Source organism: Mirounga angustirostris, unplaced genomic scaffold, assembly GCF_029215605.1.
Source record: "Mirounga angustirostris isolate CCGP_5_RB_7025 unplaced genomic scaffold, mMirAng1.0.hap1 SCAF_4, whole genome shotgun sequence".
Taxonomy (NCBI): domain Eukaryota; kingdom Metazoa; phylum Chordata; class Mammalia; order Carnivora; family Phocidae; genus Mirounga; species Mirounga angustirostris.
In genome coordinates, this window is record NW_026991712.1 from 153560999 (window position 1) to 153581060 (window position 20062).

The 20062-nt window shown below is 40.7% G+C and overlaps 1 protein-coding gene across 2 annotated transcripts in view; it reads left to right on the forward strand.

Moving 5' to 3' along the window:
- Positions 1 to 20062, forward strand: part of EFCAB14 (EF-hand calcium binding domain 14) — a 38633-nt gene that overhangs the window by 7071 nt on the left and 11500 nt on the right. The window contains exons 3-7 of one of the 2 annotated variants that reach the window (XM_045897752.3): positions 1563 to 1708; positions 12191 to 12289; positions 15889 to 15999; positions 18139 to 18243; positions 19216 to 19407. In XM_045897752.3, coding sequence (XP_045753708.2) covers positions 1563 to 1708; positions 12191 to 12289; positions 15889 to 15999; positions 18139 to 18243; positions 19216 to 19407 — 653 coding nt within the window. The remainder of the gene's footprint in view (positions 1 to 1562; positions 1709 to 12190; positions 12290 to 15888; positions 16000 to 18138; positions 18244 to 19215; positions 19408 to 20062) is intronic. The other variant, XM_045897753.3, reaches the window with a different exon arrangement.

The window sequence follows — 20062 nt, forward strand, 5'->3', positions numbered from 1 at the left end:
ACCTGGGAGCCCAGCTATTTGTGGTGAATCTTAAAAGAAACTAACTAGGCTAAGGTAACAGAAATGGAGAAGGGGCAAGCCAAGGACATCTAGGCAGAAAGAATAGTGTGTATAGAGTCACTGAGACTTAAAAAGGTTGGTGTGTCTGGAGAATCCACTTTACCAGAAAACAGATCGAACAGGAAGGTAAAGTGATGAGAAATGTGGTTGGGAGCATGCAGTCAGTGATACTTACCGAGTGCCTAAAATGGCCAGGTGTATTCCAAATGCTGACCCCACAGAGAGGAACAAAAAAAATCATGGCACTTAAATTTTAGTCAGTTGTTTTGTATCTGTCCTGTATGCCAGTTTTTTTTGGTTTTAAAGAAAGTATATAACAACTAATCGGGCAATCTGTAGCTTTAAAAAAAATGATGTGGGCTTTATTCTGGAGGACCAGCCATGATCAATATTTTATTTTTCATAAAAAGGAAAAATACTTTTTAAAGACAGAGGAGAAAGCACTCTTTCAGGCCTCTGCCTTCAGGCTGGCAAATCTCTAAACCAGTCAGGAGATACTGTTTTCCAAAGGAAAGCCAAATATCAGCCTACACTTCACCTAACATGTTCCTTTATCTTCTATTTCACTTTGAGCTTTTGGGTTGATTTAAGATCTAAGAAAACACTGTTTGCTGTTTATGAAAAAAATTTAAAATCGTAATCCTCATAATAGCACTTGAAAGGTGGTTAAGAACCCATCTTGCATTTTACCAGTTTGAGAGAGAAAAAAAGTTAGATTTAATCATTTAGGGTAACTTTGGACATCACCTTGAGCATTAATGGAGTAAGGTTTATAAATCTTCACTGACTAATCACAAAGCTCCTTAATTGCTCTGGTTAATACTTATATTTATTTATCACTTGTTGTATGCCTGCTTAGCCCTGTTTTGTACTTTACAACCATTCTTTCCACTTAATTCTAAAAATCCTGTGAAGTGTATTTTATCTCTGTAATACAGATGAGGCAACTGAGCTCAAAGAATTGGAGTAATTTACTCAGGATCACAGTAAATTACAGAGTCCAACTCTTTCTGCTGATACTTTGTTGTCATTTTTAGCCATCTGACTTTTAAAAGGTTGTACCCCCAGTAGTGAAATAGCCCCAGTTAAAATGGTGCTTTAGGGGGCGCCTGGGTGGCTCAGTCGGTTAAGTGACTGCCTTCGGCTCAGGTCATGATCCTGGAGTCCCGGGATCGAGTCCCGCATCGGGCTCCCTGCTCGGCGGGGAGTCTGCTTCTCCCTCTGACCCTCCTCCCTCTCATGCTCTCTGTCTCTCATTCTCTCTGTCTCAAATAAATAAATAAATAAAATCTTTAAAAAAAAAAAAATGGTGCTTTAGTATTAAAATTATATATTTACATAAATTTGAAAAAACAGTGTAGCTGGTAGATAGGAATTCAGTCATCCTACCAGGATTGACTTCTATTAACCTGTCTTCCTTCCTACTGTAAGATCATTTTTTCATCTTGGAATCAAGGGAGTACTCTGTGGTTATTTATTATTATTCTTATTTTTGCTTTTAGTGGAATCTAATCAGAAAAGTTCATTCCAAGAAATTCCCAAACTTAATGAAGAACTACTCAGCGAACAAAAACAACTCGAGAAGATTGAATCTGGGGAGCTGGGCTTGAACAAAGTCTGGATAAACATCACAGAAATGAATAAGCAGGTAGCAAATGTGTGATTTTATTTCTGTGTAAGCTGGGAATGTTTAGTTTTGTTTAGTATGAATTTATAGGTATAGAGCACTCACCTCTGATTGTTTTACTTTTTGAGACGTTTTGCATACTGTGATCCCAGCACATTAAGGTCAGGTAAAATGGGTAATAGTATGCATTTACCAAATATATAAGGTGTTAGCCCTTTCTGCAAAGAACAGTTTTATCAAGTAGAGTAGTTTGTAGGGAGTTGGAAATTCTTGAGTCAGTTTTTCCTAAGGAGCAGTGTAAGTATCAAATAAAGTCTAACCTCGAAGAAAAATGGGTAGTCTACTTATATAAGATAATGAGAGCTTACTTTGTTTAATAGAGTTCATAAACTTACAGATGCAGCCTTGGCTGTAGTGCTGTACACTGTAGTAAAACTAATCTGTAAACCATCTGTAGCTAATGATAGTTACTCTAGACTAGCACAGGAGGAGGTAGCAGAGTTGGTGAAATACCTTGGCCAGGCAAGCAAGCCTAGAGCAAAAACTTTTTCAGTCCCTAAGTTGGCCAGATCTCAGTAGGCCTTGATTCCAAAAGAGGGATTCTGCCAGAGGGAAAGGGCTCATGCAAAGGATGTTAATTGAGCATCTCCTGTGTATAAGGTGCTAGAGTTGTCACTAGGTGCTGTAGCCTCTGTCCTCCGTTTTTGAGGTTTAGTTAGAAAAGACGTGCACTGGCAAGAAGACTCAAGTACCAAATGAATGCTACACCTGCAGAGTGCTTAAAAACAGATAAACCTCCAGGCACCTGGGTGGCTCAGTTAAGCGTCTGCCTTCGGCTCAGGTCATGATCCCAGGGTCCTGGGATCGAGCCCCGCATTGGCATTGGGCTCCCTGCTCAGCGGGGGGCCTGCTTCTCCCTCTCCCTCTGCCGCTCCCCCTGCTTGTGTTCTCTCACTCTCTCTCTCTGGCAAATCAATCAATCTTTAAAAAAATAGATACACCATTTTCGTGGGGCTAAGCAGATATTCTCTTCTTCAGAATGGAGTCCCAAAGTTCAGAATCAGCCACTGGCAGGGAGCACTGTGCCCGAATACAAGTGCTTACACACATTTCCAAAGCTACCGTCAGCTCTCAGCAGCAGTGGGGGAGTGGAGGTGGGGGCGGCGGGGCAGGTCAGCACTTAAGATCAGGGATCAGGGGCTGCAACAGTGGCTTTCAGATTTTGCCCAAAACCCACAAAAAGAAATGTTTTATGTCACTACCCACTAAACACATCCCTACATACATATATGTGTAACTAAAATAAAAGTTTCTGAAAACCATAATTTACCCTTAGTATGCTTTATGATATTTCCCCTTAGTTCTATTTCACTTTTTTAAATTACTGATGAAATAACTGATGGGCTATAGCACCCAGTATTTGCTCGTTATCATTTATCTTTGGACTCTCAGTAATTAGGGAAAAGCCAGTACTCACTCCCTTTTGTAAGAAGAATAGGATAAATTGTGGCCTTGCTTTTATTGACAGAGCAAATTAGCAGTTTGGTCAGAGATTATATCAAGTGAAAATAGACCACAGTGAAGCACTGAGTAGTTCATTAGCATCTCTCACTGGGGCAAACTGTGGATTCCATTGGGAGAGTCTGTCATGGAGATGGCTGTTCTGAGGTGGGGATGAAATCTTTCAAGATGAAGAGTCAATGTTAGGTCTTTCTCATCTCATTCATGTAAATCAGCATTGTGGGAAGAATCAAAAGGGGAAATTGGTATTCAGTGTGAGAGGACATACAGGTTTTCAAATCTTTGCTACATATTTTGGCTTTTGAATCCTCTTTAACCAGGAATTTAGCAACAAAAGAATCATTTTGTTCTTGGCTTGGCTCTTATTTTTAATGCAAGAAGGACCTGGGAAGGCAGGTATGCAGGAAAAGTTTACTCCAGCCCCAGGGCTTCATATATAAAGCAGGGAGAGATTGAATTGAAACCCTTTCCATTTTAGTCTCCGTAGATCTTCAGAGATGAGGGGAGTGACTGCGCAGGAGGATGGTGTAGTGAAGTGAGCTTTATGTTGGTCCAAGGGGAGCTCATTGGTCTCCGAGTGATTTTCTAAAATTAATGTTATGCATATCTGACGTAAAAGGCACTTGTCCTAAATCAGAATAGCTATAAAAATAAAATTGGTATTTAATTTCTATGTTTTTATGTCTAAGGGTAACTGTCAGTTAAGATGCTCTTATTGGCAAATTATTTTTTAAAAAGCAATTCAAAGTGGCTTAATAAGAAAATGGATCAGATCACTTAACAAGAACTGTCCTTATCACAATGTGAGTTGAAGTTAATGCTACCTGAAAAAAAAAAGCCATTAGTTTGAAATAAGTTAAAATCAAATTTTGCATTGAAAGCCTTTAAACTAATAGTTAAAAATTTCACTCACTTTGCTGTTTTATTCATGAAACCTCTGATTTCATACCCATAGCCATTCTCAACCAGTTTAGGGAGTGTCCTCCCCCTTCCTTGAAGACTGTTAATTCAACAAATGTTTAATGAGCTGCTTTTATAGAATTAGGCCTTGGATTCAAAACCAAAAACGATGATTCCTGCCCCCAAAGCTCTTACAGCCAAACGGAGGAGACAGAAAAGTAAACAATTGTAAAACAGCCTGATGAGCAAATAAGCAGGTCCAGAAGCTAGGGGGGCATTTTTAAGGATTTATCTAACCAGAATGGCTGGGGCCAGGCAAGGCTTCTCACATCTTAAGCTGAGTCCTGAAGGGCACATAAGAGTTGGCCAGGTGAATTCTGAAGAAAGAGAAGGGCGTCCTAGGTAAAACATTAGTAGAGTTGATCCTCATTTGCAGATTCCGTATTTGTGAATTCGCCTACTTGTTAAAATTTGTTTGTAACCCCAATATCTATACTTGTGGTGCTTTTGTAGTCCTTCACCAACTGGTATACAGTGGCAGAATATTTGAGTCACCCAACCAGGTGTTTCCAGTTGATGTCAAACAAGGTGACATTCTGCCTTGTTTCAGCTCTCATACTGTAAACAGCTTTCCTTTTTGAATGATATTTATTGCCATGTTTTCACACTTCCTGGGGGCTTTTTGGTGATTGCACTGCTTGTAATGTCCCCCTAGTATAGTGCTGAAGTACTGTCTAGTACTCCTAAATGCAAGAAGGCTGTGATGTGTCTTTTTTTTTTTTTTTTTTTTTTTTTTTGGTCAGAGCGCATGAGCGCACACAAGCAGTGGGAAGCAGACTCTCTGCTGAACAGGGAGCCCATGCAGGACTATCCCAGGACACGGGGATCATGACCTGAGCCGAAGGCAGATGCTTAACCAACTGAGCCACCCAGGCGTCCCGAGGCTGTGATGTGTCTTACAGAGAAAATACATGTGTTAGATAAGCTTCAGGCATGAGTTTAGCAATATATATTTAATTAATAAGATATCTTGAAACAGAAACAGCTATAAAACAAGGTTATGTATTACAATGACCAGTTGACAAAAATGTGACCAAACAGCTCTCAAGAACCTAACCCTATATTTCTCTTAGGAGCAGTGGTTCAGTATTCACTAATTCAATGTTTGCTGCAACTTTCCAGAGCATAACTATTGTGAATAATGAGTATTTACTGTATGTCCAAAAGAATAGACAAATAAAAAACAGTGCATTCAGGGAATTTTAGTAGTTCATTATAGCTATAGTTTGGTGCAAAGAGGCCAGAAGTAAGGATATGTCAGCAAGAGCCATATCAAGAAGGACCTTGAGTGCCCTTCTGTACACTCTCTGTCTCTTGGCACTCAGTCCTGATACCTTGTATGATATTTATGTATGCATCTAATTACACTAGAAGATTATACACTGTCCTTGGAGCTTTAAGCATGATGATGGCAATGATGAGGAGAATTGAGATGATAAACTGCCATTCATTAAATGTTTTCTTTGTGCAGGCCATAGTTAGATGCACTACATGTGAGATCTCCTTTTTTGCTTCTATAGTCCTGTGAAGTAGGAGGTGGTATCTCCACTTTACAGATAAGAAAACCAAGGCTCAAAGACGTTAAGTAGTTGGCTCAAGGTTGCACGGCTGTGTAGCAGTGCTAATATTAAAATATTTAAGGCCTAGGAGCCTGTTTTCTTTCCAGTTTTCCATTCTGCCTTACATCTTTATATTAAGGATGCAGTAAGTGCTCAGTAGATCAAGTTGGAAGGCTGTGATGTCAGGTCCCTGGGGCTCATAATCATTCATCATTGATGATTATCTGTTTTAGTAACTCTTTTACTTACTATTTAAAGAATCCTTAATTTTAATCCCAAAGTAAAAAAAAAAGTAGCATTTCAGACTTTATAGTATAAAATGGTCTAATAAGCAAATGGTCTACAGTAGTTATTTTTAATGCTGCTAATGAAAAGTCATGTAATATGCATAAAAGTCATGATTCATCTTTTGGCTGGAATGGGGGTTTTTTTCTTAATGTTTTCTATTTAACTTTTCAACTTTTTAGACTCTTTGAACTATATTGTGTGACTTTTAGAGATAAATTCTATAATGCTTGAATCTGATCTGACATTCTAGAATGTCTGTCAGAGACTAGAGCAGTCCCAAAGGTAGTAAAAGGAGAGTGCCCCTTGTCTCTCCATTACAGTTACACATACAGCTTTGCTGTACTTTTCCAGAGATACTGACATTTCTTTGCTCTTACGAGAGGATTATGCTGAAAGATGGAATCCGGCTTTGCAGTTTATGGGAATGTAGCTGAGTCCTAGTGACCAGTGTGGGTCCAGGTCTTGTAAATGAGTAAGAAGTCCTAAGTGATGTTTGGTATTTAGAGAGTTAATGGTCCGCTCTCCAGGGCATACTCTTTCAGGGAAACAGTTGATACCCTAGGCCTGGGGTGTTTAGGGGGTGGGGAGAAGTGGAACAGTACTTCACTTTATCCTACTTGCATTGACTTGCACCTACTCCTCTGGTTTTGGGTGAAATGGTAGCTGCCTCCAGCCACACTGGCCATTTGGGAGGCCACACCATTTTTGAGATGCTTCTGGTTAGCCTCAGGATATTGTAGTACCTGGAAGAATAGTTTCTACCTAGATCAGTCCACCCAGAACACAGCTTGTGTCTTTTAGGATCTGGCCAGTTGTCAGTGGAAGCAGTTTGTTCCCTTGGTGGCCAAAAGATAACCACACAATTGATAGGGCTTTTGGAATAACCATATTCTTGCCCATCAAGTTGGTATTGAGTCAATTGTATACATACTTTGGGGTGCTGAGTAAAACATACCTGAGGGAAGGCCTCCTTCCTCAAACTTTATGATTGAGCACTTTAAGATAGTCTTAGAAGGCCCAGTGAAGGTCATGGAAGAAAGGGCCAGCCTAGAAAATCTGTTAAATGCTTCCGGAGTCGTGATGTCTTTTTCCTATGTGTGTATTTCTTGCCCATCTTTTGTCTTTAAAATTTTATGAGTAATACGTGTATGTATTCTGATATAAGGCTTAAACAATAAAATACATAGGAACTTTTATGAAAATTCCCCTTCAACCCCCCTCTGTATGTTCCCCCATCACACACACATTGCCGGTCTCCATAGATGTCCACTGCCATTGTCTGGGCTGCATTCTTCTAGCCCCCTTTCTATGAAAATCTTAATAGCTTTTAATAAGAATTAGCTTATGCATTAGTGTGTGAGTGTGAGAGAGACCAAATGGATGGAGTCATTCAGTGTATATTGTTCTACAATATAATATATATATGTATGTATATTCAATATAATATATTTAATATATACATGTATAATAATATATCTCCTCATCCTTAGCAATAGACATTTGGATGGTTTCTAGTGTTTTGCTATTACAAATAGGGAAGCAGTAAATACTCTTGTGCATACATCTTTGTGTACATGAGCAAGTAATGTGTAGATAGATTTCTAGAAATGAAATTGCTAAATTAAAGGATATAAACACTCAAATTTTTACTTATTTATTTTTATTTGCCAGAGAGAGAGAGAGCAAGCAAGCACAAGCAGGGGGCAGGGGAAGCCGCAGACTCTCTGCTGAGCAAGGAGTCTGATTCAGGACTCAATCCCAGGATACTGGGATCGTGACCTGAGCCGAAGGCAGATGCTTAACCAACTAAGCCACCCAGGCATCCCTAAACACTCAAATTTTGACAGATACTCCTAGATAACCTTCTTACGGGTCTTCTCCAATTCACATTCCCATTAACAATGCATAAGAATGCCTGTTTCCTGGGGCACCTGGATGGCTCAGTCATTAAGCATCTGCCTTCAGCTCAGGTCAAGATCCCAGGGTCCTGGGATCGAGCCCCATGTCTGGTTCCCGGCTCCCTGCTCGGGAAGCCTGCTTCTTCCTCTCCCACTCCCCCTGCTTGTGTTCCCTTTGTTGCTGTCTCTCTCTCTCTGTCAAAAAATAAATAAAATTAATTAAAAAAAAGCCTGTTTCCTTTAAGTCCTTTTTTTTTTTTTTTTTTAGATTTTTATTTATTTATTTGACAGAGAGAGACACAGTGAGAGAAGGAACACAAGCAGGGGGAGTGGGAGAGGGAGAAGCAGGCTTCCCGCCGAGCAGGGAGCCCAACGCGGGGCTTGATTTCGGGACCCTGGGATCATGACCTGAGCCGAAGGCAGATGCTTAACAACTGAGCCACCCAGGCACCCCTCCTTTAAGTCCTTTTCAAACCTCAGTATTATTCATATCTTTTTAAAGGTATGGATTAAAACAATCTCCGTGATGTAATTGCTACTCTTAAGATGTTTATAGTTTGCTGAGAGTATCTCTCTGTGGGCTGAGGTTTCTCACCCATTTTGTTTTTAAATGGATAGAGTTGGAATGTTGAAGATTCGTCTGAATATTTTGGAGCACTTGTAGAGAATGACATGTTTAAGTGCTTATTAAATTTCGCAGTTAAAGAGCTAACACTGATTTGGTATTTTGTTTGTACCACGTACTGTGCTAAGAGCTTTAGTTATACGGGTGCCTGGATGGCTCAGTCATTAAGCATCTGCCTTCAGCTCAGGTCATGATCCCAGGGTTCCGGGATCGAGCCCCACATCAGGCTCCCTGCTCCACAGGAAGCCTGCTTCTCCTCTCCTATTCCCCCTGCTTGTGTTCCTTCTCTAGCTATGTCTCTGTCAAATAAATAAATAAAGTCTTAAAAAGAAAAAAAGAGAGCTTTAGTTATATATCTCATTTAATTCTCATTGCCTGTATTAGTCATCTGTCGCTGTGTTAGATTTGTCCCAAACACAACAAGCATTTATTGCCTCAGAGTTTCTGCGGGTCAGGAATTTGGGAGCTGCTTAGTTCAGTGGTTCTGGCTAGGATCTCTCTAAGGTTGCCTTTAAGATCTAGGCCAAGGTTGTATCATCTGAAGACTTCCCTGGGACTGGAGGATCTTTACTCACATGGCTGTTGGCCACAGGTCTTAGTTCCTCTCAACGTGGGCTTCTCCACGGGGCTGCTTGCGTGTTCTCACAACACAGCAGCTGGCTTCCATGAGTGAGTGATCCAAAAGGAAGCAAAGAAGAAGCCCTGGTGCTTTTAACGACCTAGTTTCCAAAGTCGCCCATTGTTACTTCCACTTTATTGGCTGAAAGTGAGTCACTGGGGACAGGCCACATTCAAGGGAAGGGGATTAGGTTCCACCTGTTGAAGGGAAAGACTATCAAAAAATTTGTAGACATATTTTAAAACATTCATACATCCCTATGAGATGATTGTTGTTAAACAGTTTTTATTGTTTCAGCCATTTTACTGGTGAGAAAAATTAGTTGACTACTTATTTAGGCTTATCTCCTCCTCCCTAGCCTCTACCCTCTCTACTCTGCTTGAACTAGTCTTCTCACTGTCCCTCCTAGACAGATTGTTCTTTCTCAGCCACATATTCATTCAGTGAATACTTATTGATGCTTGTCTGTGTGCCAGGCATATTATGGAAAATGCTAAAATAGACATGGTCCGTGATGTCATGGAGCTTACAGTCTAGTGGAAGAGAGAATCCTTAATCAAGTCATCACACAAATAAATAAATCACTGTCACTTTGAGAAAGGCCATGAAGAAAAGGTATTCCTGGGCTTATTCATGCTGTTGTTCCCTACCTATTTCCTAATGCCACACTTACCTATTTAACCTAGAAAGAAAACCTGCTTTATTTTTATATATAAAAGGCTTACTTCTCCATCAGAGTCTAATTTGAGTCCCACTTCAGTGAAGCCTGTCCCTTTCAGCCTACACAAATATTCTTTTCTTTGAACTTTATTTGGTATTATCACATCTAGTAATTATTTCTTTAATGTTACCTACCTACCTCTACCCCTTTACCTCTCTCTCTCTACCTCCCTCCCTCCGTCTCTCCCTCTTCCTCCCCCTTTCTCACTCTGCCACCAAGCCTTCTTTCTATGCTTCAAATATGCCAAGCTCCTCCCTGTGCTGGGACATTTGTCCTAGCAATTCCCTCTGCCCTGAAATGTATTTCATTCAGTCTTTGACTAAGTCCTTCTTGTTACTGAGATCTCAGTTCAAATTTCACCTCCTTTTTTTTTAAGATTTTACTTATTTATTTATTTGAGAGAGAGAAAGAGAAAGCAAGAATGAGATGGGGGAGGGTCAGAAGGAGAAGCAGACTCCCCGCTGAGCAGGGAGCCCAACATGGACTCGATCCTGCGACTCTAGGATCATGACCTGAGCCAAAGGCAGTTACTCAACCAACTGAGCCACACAGGCGCCCCAAAATTTCATCTCCTTATAGAAGCCTTCTCTGACCATCTAATCTAAAGTAGCTCCCCAGTCACTAATCAGGTTACCTTATTTTAATTTTCTTCTAATACACCCCACCATCCAGTGTTTTTCTTATATAAAATTGTCTGTCTCCTTACACTAAAATGTAAATACCACAAGATCACTGGTATGGAATAGGGCTCATTTGTTGCAGTAATGAGTGAATGAAAAATGGCCTGAAGCTCGTGAACGTACGCCTCCTAAAAGGAAAGAAGGAAAGAGGCCTGAGTTCCTGAGCTCCTGGGCTTCTTACTGGACTCCGTGGTTCAGAACACGCTGCTGCTTGCTCCAGGAACTCTGTTGAAATTCTTTGCTAGTACTTAATCTGATACTTTCCCTCTTTGTTTTTCTTTCACCTTCTACTAGGGTGTAAGCTCCTTGAGAGCAAAACCTCGTGGTCTTGTTGGCCACTGTCTCCACAGTGCCTGTGGCAATGCCCAGCACAGAGACGCCCAGCACTGGTTGGAGGGAAGAAGGGATCAGGTTTACTTTGTTTGCTATCCATCTGCTGCCCGCCACAGTGTTAGACACATAACAGGTGCCCAGAAACTTCACTGGTTACTCTGTGAGGCCGTTCTGAATATAATTGCTATCAGTAGATCTGTGTCCTCATCCTAGACTTTGGGGGCAAGAAATCAGTTTGGAACTAAGAATCTTTTAAGAATGTTTTGAGCCACACTACAAAGGTGTTAGAATATGATCTCAGCTGCCTGAAATTATGTATTGTACAAGTTCCCCCAGTCCTCATTCAAGAGAGAAGTCCAGCTATTTAGAATTCTACCCCTACATAGCAGAAGGGAAGACACATTTTATTTTTATTCAGTTCCTATTTTAATACATGTACTGCATCAGTCAGCACGTCAGTGGGTATTTATTGAGCCCCTTCAGGTACAGAGTAGTACTTTGGTTGAGCTGTTGAGTTTGAAATATTAATCACATTGTTAAACCAAAACTGAATCCCCAAGTAGTTTAAAGTGTTGTCCAAGTTCCTGTAGACTGTATTTTGTGATGATGGGCTTTTGCTTTATAATGTATGTTCCCACTTGGTCAGGAACAAAAGTTCAGTAAATAACCAAGATGTTATTTTTTACCAAAATGAAATCTTTCAGGGGTCCTTGATCATTAGCTTTCTCCCTGTCCAGTTGTTGAGGGATTGTGTTGTAATCACTGCAACTTTTCGGTAACTTAAGATTTTGGATCTTGTAGCTGCCAGGAGTAGGATAAAGAGTAATACTTGCCTTTCCCTCTTTGGCACTAGTGTTTAAATTGGGCAGGGAGACAGGTGCCTGGGCACGGTTGGTTAAGTTTCCAATTCTTGGTTTCAGCTCAGATCGTGATCTCAGGACCCTGAGATCGAGCCCTGCATCGGGCTCCGTGCTCAGCATGTAATCTGCTTGGGTTTCTCTCTCCCTCGTCCTCTACCCCCCTCTCCCCTCTTCTCTCCCTTTCCCTCAAATAAATAAATCTTTATTTTTTTAAAAAGGGAGGGCAGGGAAGGAAGGGGTATTACTGCTGCCTTCCAGATCTCAATTCTATCCAATATATTGTAGTTCCTCTACTCTTGTGAGAAGACAGCGTATAATGCCTGGGTCCCAGAAACACATAAAAGCCAAGGGCGCCTTGATATTATCCTCGGCTACAGAGTCTGTGCAGGAAGCATTCATTCTCCAAATTTTCTTTTCATTGTTACTCTCTTCCTTTCAGATATCTCTGTTGACTTCTGCAGTAAACCACCTCAAAGCCAACGTTAAGTCAGCTGCAGACTTAATTAGTCTGCCTGCCACTGTAGAGGGACTTCAGAAGGTAAGTGCTACATGTGGGCACTGGGATTAACCTATTGCTGTTGCTTCTAACAAGTTTTCTTTGAAAGCATGGCATTTGAAATCAGCTACTCCAAGAGGGCATTAATAGAGTATATCACTGTGTTCTAAACAGTTCAGAACCTCTCTGTTTTGGTTTGGTTAGTTGGGCCTCTAATTTGCAACAGGTGAGTTTATGGATTTACACTTTTTTATTTGGCTCTCTGAATCCCGAGATTGCTCTTCTGGGGCTCTTAAAGGTTAACATACGTGGGTTTGCTTCTCATCGCTTGTATTCTCAATTCATCATCCACAGTGTCTTCATGAAAGCAGACCAACTGTAGAAGAAAGTTGCTCTAAATTGCTACTTTTTTCGGTTGAGAAAGAGGTTTTTAAAAAATGTAATAATAATTGGGGAAAATGCAAAAATTCGAAGTTTAGGATATGATAAGTGTTGGCAAGGATGTGGAGCAAAGGTAACTTTCAAAACACTCTTGCTGGGAGTATAAATTCCTTTAAGCAATTCACTCTTGTGTGCCCTAAACTCTAGGGCCTAGGCAAAAAACAATTTGGAATTCCCATTTACTTGATCCCTAGGATTCAGGCCCAGAGCAGAAGGGAGTAACCAACCAGCTGAATAATATACAGCAATCTGTAGAGCTGGATGGGGAGAGTGGATAGGGGTAGGAAGGAAAAAAGGGTACCTAGTTGGAACACAAGCAAATCAGACCCTGCAGCAGGAAATGGAAGAAGGGATTCTGGAGCTTCAGGGAACCCTAAAGAATGGGTGTCAAATCTAAGATTTTTGACTTTTCAAAGTTAGTGTATAAGAAGTTTGATTTGACTATATGCCAGGCTTTATAAACATATAAATTGTTTCCACAAAGGAGTGGAAAAGTCATCTGCCACTTGCAGAAACAGAACTTGCTATTTTGTAACCATACCACCTGTGTGTGCTCAGTCTCCGCAGTTTGCTACTTATCCAAGATGGTCATCTGCTCACAACTTAAAAGGGGAGGATGGGGGAAGGTGGGGAGAGAAATGTGATGAGGCGAATTCTTGCCATTTTTCCCAGGAGTCAAATGGAAAAAAGGTAGGCCTCTGTGGTCTTTAATTCAGAAGCAACTCTGGCAGTCTTGCATTAGAAAATGACATTGGTTTATTGCATTAATTCAATAAACATTAGTGGAGCTTCCTCCAGTTTGTGCCAGGCACTTTGCTGTGAGTGAGAATACTAGTTTCAGGGTTTTGCTCTAGAATTCACATGGCTCTGCCAGCTGCTTCCTTAAAAAAAAAAAAAAAAAAAAAAAATCTTAAACAAGAGCTTACTATCTTGCATCCTAATGGGCTCATACATCCAGCAAGGGAGGATCGTCTAACAGTAGATGTCTTTGAATGTCCGTAGCTTCTGTAACAACAGAGCTCACATAGAACACACCCCAGCTTAGAGACTTACCCAGTGTGTTTTCTCTTTGGAAATCTGTGCTCTTATAATATCAGATACTACTTTTAATACAAGTGGCTCCATTTTGAAGTAGAGGGTCATGGTTTGGTTAGTCAAATAACCTGACTTCAGTATATCTCATGATTTTTTTTAGTTTTGAAAATGTCATCTCTTGGTCTTTTGGGTTCTTGGCTGTCAGTATAATAAAAACAACCTTGGTTAAAAAAAACTAATGTATTTACTATAAAACTGGGGCGCCTGGGTGACTCAGTTAAGTGTTTTACCTTCGGCTCAGGTCATGATCCCAGGGTCCTGGGATTGAGTCCTGTGTCAGGCTCCCTGCTCAGCGGGGAGCCTGCTTCTCCTTCTGCCCCTCCCCCTTTTCATCCTTTGTCTCTCTCAAATAAAAAAATAAAAATCTTGAAAAAATAAAACTATAAAACTGTCAATATATCTTAATAAGAGGACAACACCCACCAAATAGTAACACTCTTTTGGATATTCCCTTAGGACAGGCCTTTTTAAAATGGTGGTTTTTGAACCATATTTCCCAAGTCCCAGTCCACTTGGGCTCCTTAAGCCTAAAGAAGACTCGCATCTCATTCCACTCAGCAGTTGCTACTGGGATTCTAAAGCAAAAAGGAACAAATGCTGCCAAATGGAATTTTTCCTTTGTCTCTGCAACACTGGGTTTCCCAAAGCCAAAAAGGGTTCCACCCACTGTCATTCAGAAGTCATCATTTGCTCCTGACACAGTAGCAGTCTACAGGGTTAGCTGTGGCCTTCTGCCACCTACCACAGGGCTTCGTAGGCAGTTTGTGGGAGACCTTTATCTGTGGGTCCCAGATTTATGAACTAGTTTTTGTTTTTTAAGAAAAAGACTTGGTTTTTATCTAGGAAAAGTCCTTTAAATTGGGAAAATTATTTGTTATATATATATAATTTTATATATACAGGTGACCCTAGAACTATGCAGTCCACTTATGTGGAATTTTTTTTTTTTTTTTTGTAAATACTGTACAATGCAGTAAATGTACTTTCTCTTATGATGTCCTTAACATTTTCTTTAGCTTACTTTATGGTAAGAATATAGTGTATAATACATACAGTATAGAAAATATGTGTTAACTGTTTATGCTATCGGTAAGCTTCTGGTCAACAGGCTATTAGTGGTTAAGTTTTGGGGGAGTTAGAAGTTACATGTAGATTTTCAATATAAATCAAACAACTGTGTTGTTGAAGGGTCAGCTGTATATAAACATAAACGTGTAGTTTCCTGTTAATTGTGTCTGCATAAGCTACATGAAATTCAGTTTGAAGAGACTTGAAATAATTAAAAACACTGAGCTTCATTAGGTCAGTGTTTAATGTAAAATAAAATCACAGTGATAGACCACTGCATTCCTAAAAGAATGGCTAAAATGAAAAAGACTGAGGGTAGCAGTATTGATGAGGATATGAAGGAACTGGAATTCTCCTACACTGCCGGTAGGAATATAAAGTGGTATAACAGTTTAGAGCACATCTTGGCAGCTTTTTTAAAAAGTTAAGCATGTATCTACCATATGATCAGCCATTCACCACCTAGGCATTATGATGAAAAAGCGTACAATGAAGGGAAATAAAAACGTATGCCCACATAAAGACTTGCACATGAATGTTGACAGCAGCTTTATTTGTAATAGTCAAATAGTGAAAACAACCTAAATGTCCATCAACAGGTGAGTAGTTAAACTGTGTTGTATCCATATGATGGAATGCTTCTCAGCAACAAGCTCAGTGGCTACAGTATGGATAAATCTTAAAAGATGAAGCTGAGTGAAAGAAGCCATACCCGAAAAACAAAACCAAAAAACCCCACATAATCATTCACTGGTCCTATTTATACAAAATTCTAGAGCATACAAACTGATATGTAGTGGATCAGTGGCTGCCTGGGGGTGGGGAAGGGAAGAATCACAAAGGGGTCTAAGGAAACTTGGGGTGATGGATGTTCATTATCTCAATCATGCCAATAGTTTCCCAGGTGTATATGTCAGAACCTACCACCTATACATTTTGAATTTGTGTGGTTCATTGTGTATCAGTTATATCTTAGTAACGCTATTAGAAATTTTAAAAAGGAAAAGACGCTGGTCTTACAACATGTTTCTGTTCAGAGTGTAGCTACCATTGGCAACACTTTAAACAGCGTCCATCTTGCTGTGGAGGCAATACAGAAGACTATCGATGAACACAAGAAAACCATTGAGTCATTGCAGAGTGACATGGTAAGGAAATCTACAAATGCTGCGGGAAGTCAGCATTCTGCCTACCCTCTTCTGTGTAATAGGAGTGATGCCATCTTCCCTTTCATCTGAACTGACCTTACTATGCACCTTTTTAAAAGATGTAATCTGTAAATTACACAGTTAAGGAGGATAAAATTAAAAGCTGAGTCTTTTGCAAGCATACTGGGGGAAATGACAGTAAGATGCAGTCCTGGGTGGAATGGGTAGGAAGGAAAATGGAGAAGGATAGGGAAGTGTCACAGGTATTGATTGCTACATAACAAATCACCCTAAACTTAGTGGCTTAAAACAACACGTTATTACTTCTCACTGTTCTGTGGGTCGGAAATTTGGATGGAGCTCCCAGACTATGAAATGGTGAGAGGCCAAGTGAAGAGGACTCTAGAAATGAAAGGCCATCTGGGATGTTCCGTCTCCAGCCAGATTCCCAGTTGAATGCAGTCGTGAGTGCGCGTGCGCAAGTGTGTGTATGAAAGTGTGAGAGAAAGAAAGATTTCAGCCTGCATCATGTGAAACAGAAGAATACCCCCATACCCGCTGAGCCCAGTCAACCCACAGAATCATGGGAATAATAAATTGTTTTGAACCACAAAGTTTGGGGATGATTTGTTATGCAGCAGCAGATAAGTGAGACAGAAGCAAACGCCTGCAGTGCTCAGGAATTGTCTTCAAATGTCTCTCCGTGTTGTGTGGGTGTAAGTGGTCTACAGTCATTCCGAGGCCTTAATCAATCACCTAGTGAGTAGTCTGCTCCATGAAAGATTTACGAAGGGAGAAAAGGATGGCATAGCCCTCGCCGTCTTGCTGGGGAGATGAGTTATGTGTACATGAAATTAGGACTGTTCAAGGCACACAAAAGTTCCCCAGCTTTTCCACTAATTTCTAGGTCTATCCCACATGCTGTTCTCCAGCTTCGGAGTTTCAGGTTTAAACTGGGCAGTTTGTACCAAGGAGACCAGGGCTATATTAGAGCTCTAGAAGGGGATGGTTTTTCATTTCTTCAGAACAAGTACTCCTCACTGGTATTTAATGGGGCTGACCCGGAGGAACAGTTGTTGAGCTGGTGTTCAGACACTCTGGATTCCAGTTCCACCTCTGTTGCTGAGTAACTGTGGGATCCATAATAATAAACTCAATTCTTTCATTACTCTTATGTTAATATCTTGAGCATTTTCTCAAAGTAATAAATATTTTCCAAAATACATGTTCCCTAAGTCAAAAATTCATGCTTTAGAGAACCATGGGGTTTTTTTCTCCCACCTTTCTATTTTCTTTATTGTTGCCTTTTGTTTCTTCTAAAAGCAGGGTTGATAAATGTCTAGGATTTCAAAATTCAGGGAAAACCATTTATTTTCCCTAATTGCAATCTGTTGTAATTAAATCTGCCTCTTTTAAACTTCCATGGTTGCCAGTGGTAATCCTCCCCACTGGCACATTTTATACTAAGTCATAGATATGAGCTCTGAAAGACTAAGCCATGCAAAGTTTTTCCACTAGAGGGAAAAAGTGTATATATAAATGTGTTCATTCTCTGCAAAGAGAGACTTGAGTGGTGGGAAGGGGATGGGTAGGGAAGGGTAACCTTCAGACATAAATCTTGGCATGTGCTGTTAAAACTGGAAAAATAAATAATGTGCATGCTTGGTTGTTGTACTCAGTGCCCAAGGCTAGTGGTTACATGACTGGCTACTCTGAGTGCACAAACCTCTTTAGTCCTGGGGAAGTGATGACACTAGCCAGGTCCAGACTGAGTTGGCCCCTGGGAGTGATAGTGATTCTGTAGTTTCTCTGGGAGTACAGGTAATGGAGAAGAGCAGGACTGGTTTCTGGGGAGTTCATTCCATTCAGAGATGAGAAACAGACTGGGAGGATCTCAGTTCCCTGATGAGTCTGGGTGCTGCTGGTCCAGTCCATGCTTCAGGCTGGAATCCCCAAGAGTACCTGGTGCCCTTGGGGCCTAGCACAAGACTGGTCACACTGTAGGCTCCTGGGAAGTAATTGTTGATTAATCTGTGAATGCCCCCTCTGGGAAGCTAGAATGTTCTAGGACCATCCCAAATGGTTAAGTAGACCTGGTAACTAGTTGTTGCCTTTACTAACCTCCATTTCTGTTAACAGAATCGGCACTTCTTGAAAGAGACCAGTGGAAGCAACCAGATCATTCCATCACCTTCGGCTACATCAGAATTTGACAATAAAACCCACAGTGAGAATTTGAAACAGGTACTTTCTGTCTCTGGCTTTACTCCCTGTGCCCACAGTGGACTCTGGAGGCCACCTGAATAGTTGGGCTCAGTGTTGTCATGCCTCATCCCATGCATATATTTGCCTGCCTGAGAGCTGAGCAGACAGCAATGTGTGTTGCTATCTTAGGAATCCAAGATGCCATCCTGGTTCTTCTTTGGCACTCTGCTTTTTTTTCCCTGCATGTCAATCAGTGGAGTAAATTCCTTTTCACATCTTGGAAGACATAGAATAGCCAAATTACCCTGAAACTGTTTATGAAAAATAGCAATCTGGGCAAGTTTAACATTTCTAAAATGTTGGAAAGCATATCCCTGGAAGTCAAGATTTTCTAAAGACAAGAGGAGGGAAAAGGCTATTGAGTTCAGAATCACATTAAAGAAAATAAAGGAAATCTTCACTAAGAAGAATTCCTGTCCTGAGTTTAATGCCCTCTAAAACCTATAGTCATCATTCCTTTTTAAGTAGCAATCAGTACTGGAGAATGTCAATAAAAATAATTGAATCTTGTACTAAATAATGCACTACTTGTTATGGTTTTGCTACATGAGCCAATTCAGTAATTGGTATTGTTCCTAAGATAGTTTTGTTCTGACAAATTAGGTTAATAGGCGTTTCAGTTAATAACCCAGCAAGCTTTCCTGCCAGCAGGTGAGGTAAACATTGGGAAATCAATTCCCAAGCTCTCAGCTTTCTGGGACCAGAGAGTGAATCATGTAGGTAGTCCCCTTTCCCCTCTTGTCTAGCTGAGGTCAAACAATTCCAGAGGGAGTGAACTCGGAGCAATTTAGAGTGGAGGGACAAACCCAAGACAGACAATCAATGGTCTAAACCAGGAAAAGAAGTTTACTTCAGTAACGTGACATAGTAATAGTTGTTTAGTGCTGCTGGCCTGCTTGTCTCGTGTATGTCTTTAGCTGGATTCTACAATTTGATTTATTTCCACTCCAGGATATCCTGTACCTTCACAACTCTTTAGAGGAGGTAAACAGTGCCCTAGTGGGGTACCAGAGACAGAATGATCTTAAACTCGAGGGGATGAATGAGACGGTCAGTAACCTTACCCAGAGAGTCAACTTGATAGAAACAGATCTGGTTGCTGTGAGCAAGGTAGAAAAGCAAGCGAACCTGTCCCTCAGCATGGTAAGCCTTTTTTGGATCTTTTGTAGTATGTTCTGTGTTGCAGTGTGTTTTGTCTGTACATGGATGACACTCCACAGATTTTTCAGATCCAGTCCCCTGGCATATTTGAGAGGCTATGCATTCGTACCATGCTTCACACTAGCTTAGTGATGTGAGTGGCACAGGCAGAGTTAGCCCCTATCTGGAAGTGGCGGGGGGGGGGTGGCTGTGTAGAGGAGTTGGTTGCTTGCCAGGGCCTCACCCCAAGCCGTTGTCTGGTAGGGAAGCTCTGGCACATATTTCCAGGGGAGGTCTTCTTGCTCTTTTTTAAGTTGGTAAGGGTGGGAGCATTAACAGTGACAATGACTGAAGAATCTTTTGCCATTTCTTTTTTTTTTTTTTTGCCATTTCTTTAAGTCTGAACTTGACTTTCAAATTTATCCTGCTTGGTTTGCACGTTTGGGTGAACCTTTTGCATATAACGCAGGAAAGCCATTTAAAACAGACCAGACTAGACCAGCTCCTCAACTTGAGAGATCATTGAGTCCATCCTGCCATTTTACATGAGAATACTGAGTGACCTAAGTCATTGATGCTGGCAGACCATGTGTTTTACTGGTTTTCATGTTATTGTCAATAAAATGTGTGCTTTTTAATCCCCTTCATATAGACGTTG